The 10949-nt window shown below is 41.6% G+C and overlaps 1 protein-coding gene across 1 annotated transcript in view; it reads right to left on the bottom strand.

The window, feature by feature from the left end:
* Window positions 1–6632: 6632 nt before the first annotated feature.
* kcnk10a (potassium channel, subfamily K, member 10a) overlaps window positions 6633–10949 on the bottom strand; it is a 41710-nt gene continuing 37393 nt past the window's right edge. The window contains exon 7 of the mRNA XM_079643083.1: window positions 6633–10196. Coding sequence (XP_079499209.1) covers window positions 9528–10196 — 669 coding nt within the window. The 3' untranslated portion in view covers window positions 6633–9527. The remainder of the gene's footprint in view (window positions 10197–10949) is intronic.

Genomic DNA, 10949 nt, shown 5'->3' with positions numbered 1-10949 from the left:
GGTCGCCAACGAGCCGATTCCTTTGAACGGCCCTTTGGTACGAACGAGGGGAACCGAGTCCTACTTGGTGAAAGCCGTTCTTGTCATCGTTCAATCGTTGGTCCGCACTCACTGCCTGGCAAAATCCACTCGCCTTTTAAAAAGCTTGCTTTTGTTCCCCGAACGTATTATGTGAAGACCCGCCCCTACTCTGATTGGTAGGTTTCAGTTTCAGCACGAGGAGTGAGATGGGTTTGGTTTTAAGCAGTGGTGTAGTGGGGAGGGGGGGGACCTCTGTGTCGCCTGTCAGCGCAGCCTATATGATGCCGTTTAGACAATATATTAATAAAGGGCGGTGTCGGCTGTCAGCGAACCGACCCGGACTTTCTGCGCGACTATCACTCAAATGCGGGACATAGTCTCAATTTGTGGGACGCGGGACAAATAATAAAAATGCTGTGTGTGCAGTCCCGCACTGTGCGGGACACCTGGTCACCCTACCTACACACACACACAAGGTGCTGCCCCTCACACACACACACATGCTTCAAATCAAGTTGCATAAATGCTTGAGCTACGTTTTTTGTATAATTACTGTGAAATCTGCCTATTATGTTTTCGTCATTATGACAACAAACACACACTTGCAACTGATAACACTGACAATGATTTTAGATTGATTAGACTATTACAAAAATAAATCATCCTTCAAATAAGTGGGGGTACGGCGTACCCCTGCGTCCAACGCCCACTACACCACTGGTTTTAACGGAATACGCGAGAGAGAGAAGTCATAACAAGTGGTACAGGACAGGTAGACAACGTGTTTTTCTGGTGGAAAATGAGCCAAACGAAGCAGCATTTGGATGCACTTCAACAAAACCTAGGCTGTGATAAAGCGCACCATTTGTAAAGGCAAAATATCCTTTAAAGCAGGGTCAACAAATAATCTCCATCGCCACTTAAAAACACAGTCTAATTTTAAGAGTTGCATGAATTTCATTCAAGGCAAGGCAACTTTTGGGCCCAATTCAATTCAATTCTGAAAATAAAAAATCAACCATTTAATGATGATTAATGATTCATTTTTCTTTAATCCTGACGTGACTAGAGTAGATAGTAATTAAGTAAGTCAATCTGTATAGGAAGATGAGTTAAGGGATAGAGGAGAAAAGGTTATGGTATAATTACAGAGCCTGTCAATTTATGAATTGAGGAAATCAAAGTTAGTCTGTTAACCAAAGTGAAGCCATCTAATAATGTAATATCTGTTATTAAAGATCAGAGGAAAAGAACAGAATGAGAGGGGTAAATCCGGAATAAAGAAGCAAAGAGATTGTAGAGCAGTAAGAAGGAAAGGAAGAAAGAGATGACACGTTTAGGTCAGGATGGATACCCGAAAGTGGTTGTCCAACAAGAAGGCTGGTAGTTCTGGCAGCAGCAAAGATATTGTGGAGGCCGAGCTTCCACAGAGGAATTTAGTTCAGAGCGAATTAACTCCACCAGCCAGAGAAGATGTCCCGGCGGCGGCCGGAGCATCTTGTTCCACAATAAGCACTAGAATGGGTCAACAGCCTCCTCCAGCTCCACCTTTTAATGCCACTGCGCCTGTCGATCTTGGGACAGAGGGGCCAGCCCAGGTTATCCTGCAGTCCTACCCTGTCCGAATAGTTAATGGCCAAAAACGCACCTTAATGGAAGAAAGTGGCTGGAATATTCATTTGTGGCTGATGCTGCATTTTGCTTTCCATGTAGAAAGTTTAACATAGGGTGTAGTGCTAATGCAGACAAAGCCTTCACACAAACCGGCTTCTGTAATTGAAAATGTGCAACTGATAGCACCAAAGGTTTTTCAAGACATGCATCCAGCAAGGAACATTTGAAATGCAACGCTCTCTGGATCGAATATGGTGCTCGTAGTGCTACAGGATCTGAGGGCTCCACGCTTGTTAATGAGGGGCAACTGGCAAGAAATTGCCAATATTTAAGAACAATCGTGGACATCATTGAGTTCCTTGTGTCACACCAGCAACCGCTCAGGGTGACGTTGGATGCTGTGTAGTCAAGAGAAGACGTGGAAAGTGGACTGTTTTTGTCTATGATGGAATATACACTGAGGAAAGACCCGGCCTTAGCAAAGGCATTCAGCACTATTCCGAAAAATGCCGCATACACATCACATTACATTCAAAACGAAATAATAGGGCTCATGAGTGAAATAGTGACCAGTGAAATAGTTGAAGAAATAGGAGACAGCTGGTACACTTTAAAGGTGGACGGGACCAAGGATCCAATAGGTTGTGAAAATGTGTCAATCGTGGTCCGTTATCTAAATAAGAACAATGATATTCGTGAGAGACTGCTGGTAATGGCCACTACGAAGCATTGTGATGCCCTAAGTCTGACAGACCTTGTCATTTCTGAGCTAAGAAAGGCAGGCTTAACAACAGACGAAATCCTCAGCCAGCTATGATGGTGCAAGTGTGATGTCAGGGAAAAGAGGAGGCGTACAGAAAATACTGCAGGAGAAAGTTGAGAGAGAGGTCCCATACAGTATGTGCATTGCTTCAACCACCAATTACATCTGGTGGTTATTCATACCATGTCCTCAGAGAACACTCTGCAAGTCTTTTTTGATGTGTGTGACATCGGTTTCTGAAAAAAACAACCATGTCCGCAGTGTACACAGGACAACGCCTGAAAAGGTTATTGGACCAAAGGTGGACCGGTCACCTAGGTACCGTGTCAGTCATAGTCAACAGTTATGACGCTGTCGAGCAGTTCCTTGCGGAGATTGACAGCAGTGGCCTTCCCACCCAACTAAGAGTAGAGGCAGCAGGTCTCCTAAAAGCAGTTCAAGAGCCCCACTTCAAATTTACTGCGGTTATGGTCCTGAAAAATCCTCGCCCTTCTGGACCCTCCTAACAAAGTCTTGCAGGATAAAAAAACAGACCTCTAGACTGGAGTGAAGGTTGTTAAAAGTGCGTTGGATTGTGTGGAGCATCTCAGGAGTGACTCGGAGTTCCAAGCCATTTGGGCACAGTGTTCCACTGGCAGCTCAGCTGATGCATCAGAACCAGCAGCTCCTCCACCAATGAAGAGAGTTTGCCGAGTCCCTACACACCTGAAGCAGTACGTGGTGGAGAGTACTATAGGTCAGCAGGACATAGGAAGTGAGACTTCAAGTGGAGTGCAAGCGACTCTTCTTCAGCACATTGGACAGTGTCATTGGGGAAATGAACAGGAGATTTTCTGAACGAAACAGCCAGCTGGTCGAGGCGATTTGTGCCCTTGACCCAGAAAATCCTCACTTTTTGGATGTGCAGAAGGTGACACCGCTGCTTGAGCTCACGAAAACCACTTTGGTGGAATCTGAGTTTGCTGTAGCTCGAGACTTTTTGCAGTCTGAAATGGCCCGCTCTACTGGGGATGTGTGGACCCCCACTTCCATCCTGCAGCGCTTCTCCAGGCCTCTTGCCGCTATGCCAACCGTGCTTACCGCACTGAAACATAGAGGGACTTTTGGGGCATCCTCGGCTACGTGAGAGCACCTTCTCAACGCTAACGAATGTCTTCAGTCAGCACAGACAAAGCATGCTGCACCCAAGAAAAGCCTGCATGATACAATTGGGGTGTGAGCCGGATCTCTCAAAACAATTTCGGGAAAAAGACTGGAAGGAGCGCTTATTCAGAGAGTTCAATAAGCAAACAAGGAGGCTGCAACTTTACTGAAATAAGGTAAGATACAATTCTGCAGATTTATCTTGTTAAAAAAATGTGTCAATTAATTGCCAGTATTTTTCGTTGCTATGTGACGACCCCTACTTTACCTGTTGTGTATGTCCCTTTAACGTTCAGCACTGATTGAGGGCACCTGGCTGTCGGTATGGTCATGAGGAGTGAAAGGCCCGAGCCAGAGACTGGCTTGCTCTCTCTGTTGGAGGATCTTTTTTGGAGAACAGCTACCTGATTTATGATTTTGTTTCCCTTCACCTTAGTTTGGCATTCAACACTTTGCACAACCACACCATGTTCACAAACCCACACATACACTACTGATCTTACTGATGAACACATCCCATTGTGGTAGCTCTGTTTAGTTTAATGGTAATAATAAATATCTTTCCTTACATCGCGTCCGTTCTACGTTTTTGTTATGGCCAAGAGCCAGGCCGTGACAGTTGTGAAAAAAAAATCGCCCCCTCTGATTTTCTAACAGCCCCCTCAGTCATTTCATCCTGGAGCCTGGCCTGTATCAAACTCTTAAACCTTTTCAATTATTTTGAAGTGTGGTTTTGTGTATGTTAATGGTCTGCAAAGGCTAAAACCCCTGAGTTTCTCTCCCACACAAACAACTCAATTCCAACTTTGGTCATGAAGAATATGTTTCTCTGTTATCCATGTTCATAAAGCATAAAGCAACAGCATCAGAGCACATCTAGATGAGTCCCTCGTTCTTATTAAACATCCATGTTGTAGTCCGCTGTATAGAAAACTGTAGTTTCCATAGTTTCCCCACAGCAGCAGACGCACAAAATGACGTCCGCTGGCGCATCATAAACACGTCGGATAGTGAAAGTGCAGTCGGGTTGCGTTCAGATAGTTTAAAAATCAGGTCTTAAGTTCTAACCCTATCTCCTATTCCTTGACCTCTGAGTGAAACGTCAAGGGGTTAAGGGATAGTGGATAGGAGAATTCAAAAGGATTTAGGAGAAGGGACTGCGGTACTTTAGAGAATCCGAATGCACTTTCACTATCCGACGTGTTTATTATGTACCAGCGGACGTCATTTTGTGCGTCTGCTGCTGTGGGGAAACTATGGAAACTACAGTTTTCTATACAGCTGACTACAACATGGATTTTTAATAAGAACGACGGACTCATCTAGAGACTGCACCGTTCTCTGATGCTGTTGCTTTATGCTTTATGAACAACAGAGAAACATATTCTTCATGACCAAAGTTGGAATTGAAATAAAAAAGTGAAACTTATGCTCATCACCCTCTCCCTCCAGTCCACATTAATACAAACGATCCCAATACGTATGATTGTATGAACTATGAAAAGATCTTAAAATCAATACAAATGTATTTATTATAAACGTTAGTCTTTAACACCTATATCACCATTCAAACATCTTTTAAAAGTTGAACAAACCCCACACAGCTCAGTGAAATGTTGACTTTATTTGATCATTTCAGTAAAAACTAACGTTCATATTTCTCTTTTTGATTATAATACTGATGAACGTTAAAAAAAAAAACACTTTGGCAACTTACCACATACGTTTTTAAAATGCTTAATAAGCACCGTAACTTTCATGATATAATTTCTCCGTCATAATCGTTTGTGTCCGTGAACGGCCGACTGTTGTGTGACGTCAAATGCTGCGGCTGCAAGGCATTTTGGGGCAGCATTTTCTCCTCTCCTTTCGGTTAGGGAGGTCCAGTGGTTCCTAAGCTAAAGGAGGTTATACTGTAAAGGAAGTTTGAAACCTCCTTTCCTATAATTCTAGAGAATTCGAACGGCACTTATCATGGCTGCCACTGAGGCACTTCCGGGTCATTTCACTCGGTTAGGAAGGTTCCTAAGCTAAATGGACTATTCTACTGCAGCCTCAGATTCTATAAAATATTGCAGTCTCTTCTCCTAAGTCCTTTTGAATTCTCCTATCCACTATCCCTTAACCCCGTGACGTTTCACTCAGAGGTCAAGGGATAGGCGATAGGGTTAGACGATAGGAGCTGATTTTTGGTTTATCCGACCACAACCTTGCACTTATATTGGCTAGTGCCAATAAAATTGTATGTGATAGGCTAAGCGGTTGACCAATCACAACAGAGCCGGCCAGCGAACCAATCAGAACAGACTGGGCTCTTGTTTAGACAGAGGGTGACAAGAGGCGCTGCAGCACAGGCAGTATGAGACAAATAAAGAGCTTTTTGATCATTAAAGCATGGAGACATGTCACAGTAGAAATGCAAATTACAAATATGAACCTGAATATTTGCATATTATGTCATAAAAGTGCTTTAGAAAACATTCCAACTTTCGGTATTATTATACTGATGCTATAAAGGCTGCCAAACGGCTCATCAGGACCGTAAAACGTCTGTGTCCTGCTAAAAACAACATATACACTACCTGGGGTGTATCAATACAGAAAGGCAATTTCACTGGAGTATTTATAGCATCAAACTCTATCCTAGCCTTCACATTAACGTCACACAGGGTTTCACACCTATTCTGCAATGGCTCATTCCAACAAATGCTGTTTTGTTTTTAATAACTTGCTACACAGGGGTTCTCCCTAATCTGATGCCTTGGTGAATCACAAAGGTGCATGTAATGAAAATGAACAAAAACCAAGCTGTTGTTGCATTATTTAAAACAAAAAGGGTTTTTAAATCAGACACAGAGTCAGGATGTTTTGGGACTGTTTCCTAGGACTTTCCAGATGTATAAAAAGGAAAGAACGGCTAAAACCAGGGGATCATTTCAGTGTAGTGGAGGTCACAGGCAGTGACCGTGAAACTGATCTATCTTACTTTCTATCCTGATAAAAGCTACTGATAGAAGAAATAAAAGACAGAGGTGCATGACTCAAAACAACCACAATGACTTTGAAATGTACTGACAAATACACAACAATATATCTTAATTCTTCAATTTTTATTTCCAAACGGCAATCACTTAATTTAATGTAATGGTTGCACAACATTTACTTTAAGCAGTGTTCAAGTACAGAGCATGTGCTGTGTGTGCATCTTAACAAGGGTAGTTAAAAAACAAATTGCCATGGAAAGCAGCATCCTCTAAGCATGTGGTGGTATACAATCAACACCATATACACCGTGGTATAGTTTCGCAATTTAGCATGCCTTTTTTGTTCCATGTACTGGTTTTCTTTTTAAGATTTTGAAATGTTTTGGTCCTTTTAAAAAGTCTTGCGTTTTTGCCGCATTCACACTTGCTACAGCTTTTATGCAAGTGGTGTCAATTCCCTCAATGGTACATTTCAAGTATGAAACTGGACATGACCTTGTGTGAATAGCATTGTCCACTAGTAGCCATGGCTGAAAGCTGCAGTCCATACCCAAATGCCAATGCATAAATAATCACACTGCATAGAATTCCACTCAAAATGTTTTTTTCTGCAGGATTACAGCTTTTTTTCTCATTAAGTTTGGTTCTCAAAAGCGAATTATCCTTCCTCTTTGAATCATCAGGGTGAGTTTGAGAATCCATCAAAGAAATATTAAGGCTTTATGATAGCATTTGTTTGTCTCAGCTCTGATGGTTGCCGCATGCTTGTCTCCTTATGTGTTCTTCATATTTGGATGTTCCAGGTTGTAGTTGAAGGGTAAATTCGATCTACTAAATGTCCCTTCAGGAATTTCAGTTTGCTAAGCATCTGGCTCTGTTCATGCCAAGTATGCCCAAAAGTAGACCATACCTTCTCATAATAACTGCAGTGCACTCTTTAATCTCCAAATCATCCATTGGTTGGTTGACGTCCTATGTATAGTATGGAGCAGTCCATCCTTTTTTGCATTATGGCTTGTCTTCCATTCGGTGGTCATTCATTCCCAGGTGCAGTCAGTATCCCCTCTCAAAGTGTGAATGCAGCACTTGTTAGACAATAACAACAAGCCCTGAGAAAGTAATGAAAGAGGTTGTGATCTAGGTAGCCTTTTTGGATATTGTACGGAGACAACAGCTTAGCTTGGGTGCAACATGTGTCATGTTTTGAATAGTGTTCATAAACATCAAATTGCACATTTTAACATTTTAGTTCCAGTAGGAAACTTGGAAATAGCATGACAACATCACATATAGTAAGTGTTACATTTAATTAACTTGCCATGTGTAACTATTCTACACATCCAAAGCAACTTTTTTTGGGTGACCTCATTATTCTTATGTAATAGTTATGTTCTGATCGGAGCCATATTAAGTATTTCAAATACTTCCAAAGATCTCATTGGCAATACATTATTATGACACTTCATATTAGGGACTTTTTGAAATTGTAATAATAGCATGCATTTCTGATTTCAGATATTTTTTATACTGCAGTGATTTTATGCATCCCCATACAAATATTTCCACATTTATTATAACTTGGGTTTTGTTATGTGATGATAACTTAATTGCTCAAACTCCAAGATCACTACAACAAAGTCAGACAAGGCAAGACACAGGAAATACAACATTTTGTTCTTCATTCATTCGCCACCAAAGGCAACCAGGTCAGTTTTGCTAAACAAAGAATGAGCCTGACACAATTTAAAAAGGACAAATAACCTCATCATAGAGTTAGACTCTTATGAATATGCTTCCTGACTGCTATTTTTTTCCACAACAGTTTTTCCTCTTTTATTACTTTTAAGCTACATTCACATTATACCCAATTTTCTCTTGGCCCACCTTGCGGTTAAAAAGCCAGTTACATTTTGTTTCTGTTGTTTCTTCGTCTGTTAGCATGCGCCACTATAAACAGTTATCTGATTGGTTTCACGTCGAAAGTTCAGCCTAACAAGGTCAAAGTTTAAAACATTTGCATAGAAACACAACGGGAACGTCAGCGCAGAGCAGCTTTACCACATATCATGTCAATGCAGCTTTAGTATTGACTCATTACTAAGCAGTGTGTATATCCAGGAAGAATTACCGGTAAGACGTTTGATGTAATGTAAGATAAAAAATACATGGCGGACTCAAAGCTATAAGGAATTTAAAACAATGTGCAGGACATTACACAGAAGGGTTATTCAAAAGTGCTCTCTAAAAATGGTTAAGCATTCCAAAATGCAAGTGACTGAGGGTTTAAAACAGCAGCCTGTTATACAAAAATGTGCCAGATATGTTCCAAAATGGTCTGACAATGGGCAAACACTTAATTTTTGACACATTGGTTGTCAGCACCGAAAGTACAGCCTTGCCTTATTTTAGTCCACTTTATGTGGACCCAAAAAGTTAATTTTATACTTAAAAGTACCAAAGACGGTGGCTTTCTTGTGTACAAGAAATCTGCGTGTAATGTTCAGATGAGTTGCTTGGTGCTTATGAGCCCCGTGATATTGTGTTTATTATTTCCGCTAGAAAGTCGAATGTATTCAGTGAGCACAAGACTAGGTACCAATGAATATTGAATGAAGAAATACTGACGGATAAAACAATTGCCGTCCCCTATCCCACATCAAGAGTATCTGGATGTATTGCCATGTTAACAAAACTAAGATAAATAATGGCCAAAGCTGCAAAACTAAGACTCATGTTGATTTTATTTTAACACCTATTAGTTGACAACTTTTTTTTTCCTTTTTTTAATATGACCATTCAACCAGACCAGATCAATTTAAAAAACAACTACCAGGTCTTGCATTTATATAACACAACGTGTGTCCATGACATCCAGAGGGCACAGTGAATATGTGGACAATACAGTATGTAGCACAAAGGGACACATTTCATCCCTGCTCAAGCACACACAACAGAGACCTAAGGCACTAATGGTGGTGTTTTAAGAGAGGACTACACTCTAACTATGGTCCCATTTGAATATGCAGCTCTTTTGTTTCAAGTGTTTTCTCTTTGTCATTCTCTTTGGTCAGCTCCGGAATAAACCCATTGCAAGCATCTACAAACAGTGGGAATTCAGACAAGCTAGTGTTGCACTCTTTGTCTTCAGTGTCCTCTTCTCCTTCGTCCTTCCTCTTCCCCTCATCTGCGGTGGATGTGCTGCAGTCGAAAGTGGGCGTGCTGCAGCCGTACGCCTCGCTGTGAGGCCGGCGTGCCTCAGCCGGGATGTTCTTCTTCAGGTCCCGATTCCTGTTGCGCTTGGCCAGCTTGGTGACGGAGCCCAGGCGGTTGAAAATGTTGTCCTCGGATGTGGTCTGGTGGCTGGCGCCCCGATCACAGTGCTCGGCCCCTCGCAGCCGGAGGTTGTTCAGCTTGGTGTCGATGCTCTCCTGGGAGGAGGTCTTGTAGCTGTTGGTGTCCAGGCTGTTGAAGATGGCACGGTGTTCTGGGGAGAGCATGTCCAGGGACAAGGCACGCTGGTCCAGGCCCAGCTGACGGCGCTCCATGCTCCGGATGGTGGCTGCTCGCTGCAGCTTGTCATGGACCTCGACGCTCATACGCCGACGTGTCTCTCGAAACTCTGCCCGAACATTCGCCTTCCATTCTGCTGCATGAGCCTTAATGCCACCAACCTTGGCCAAAGAAAGTAATTGCAGATTAGTATGTCAGTTATGATTGGAATTATCTTTGGTCAACAATAATGCTGCGCCGCAATGATAATGTCCTTTTCAAGATAAATAAAAGTACTAATTAATACAATTTATCTGAATTTAGTGACCACCCTTAATGTTTTCCCAATAAGGTCTGTCACACATTACTTTGAATAACTTTGCCTTTTTTCTCGTGAATAACCAGATCATTTTAAATGTTAAACATCTATAAATCATTCTAATTTAACATTCTACCGCTTTTTAGTATACTGAATCCAAGACGGGTAGACTAGGGTTAGCTTTGTTTTAAGGGGACACAAAACAATATGTAGAGATCCAGGTTGAGGTTTAGAGTCTAAAAGACAAAACATTCATTTGTACGATGTGAGGGTCTAAGGACAGAGGGTGTCGTATTGTCATACTGATATTCTGTACAAACTGTGAAGTCCACTGAGACAAATGTAACATTTGTGATATTGGGCTATATAAATAAACATTGATTGATTGATTGATTGATTGATTGATTCACAACAAAGCAAACTATGAAACATGATATTCGGCTGAAAGCATAGATTAATCAGGATAATGACAGAAATGTGGGGATTATCAAATCTTAAGTAACACCCCAATATGCATACACCAAATGGGTTGCATTTTAATTGGTTTGAATTAGTTTCAAAGTCAGTTTTGGCTTTTGTAATGAATCCATTATTCAAATTCATATTTTATTTGAAA

The sequence above is a fragment of the Notothenia rossii genome, assembly GCF_949606895.1.
Source record: "Notothenia rossii genome assembly, chromosome: 8".
Lineage (NCBI taxonomy): Eukaryota > Metazoa > Chordata > Actinopteri > Perciformes > Nototheniidae > Notothenia > Notothenia rossii.
The sequence above is the reverse complement of the archived record's forward strand: the minus strand, read 5'-3'. Positions and strand labels throughout refer to the sequence as shown.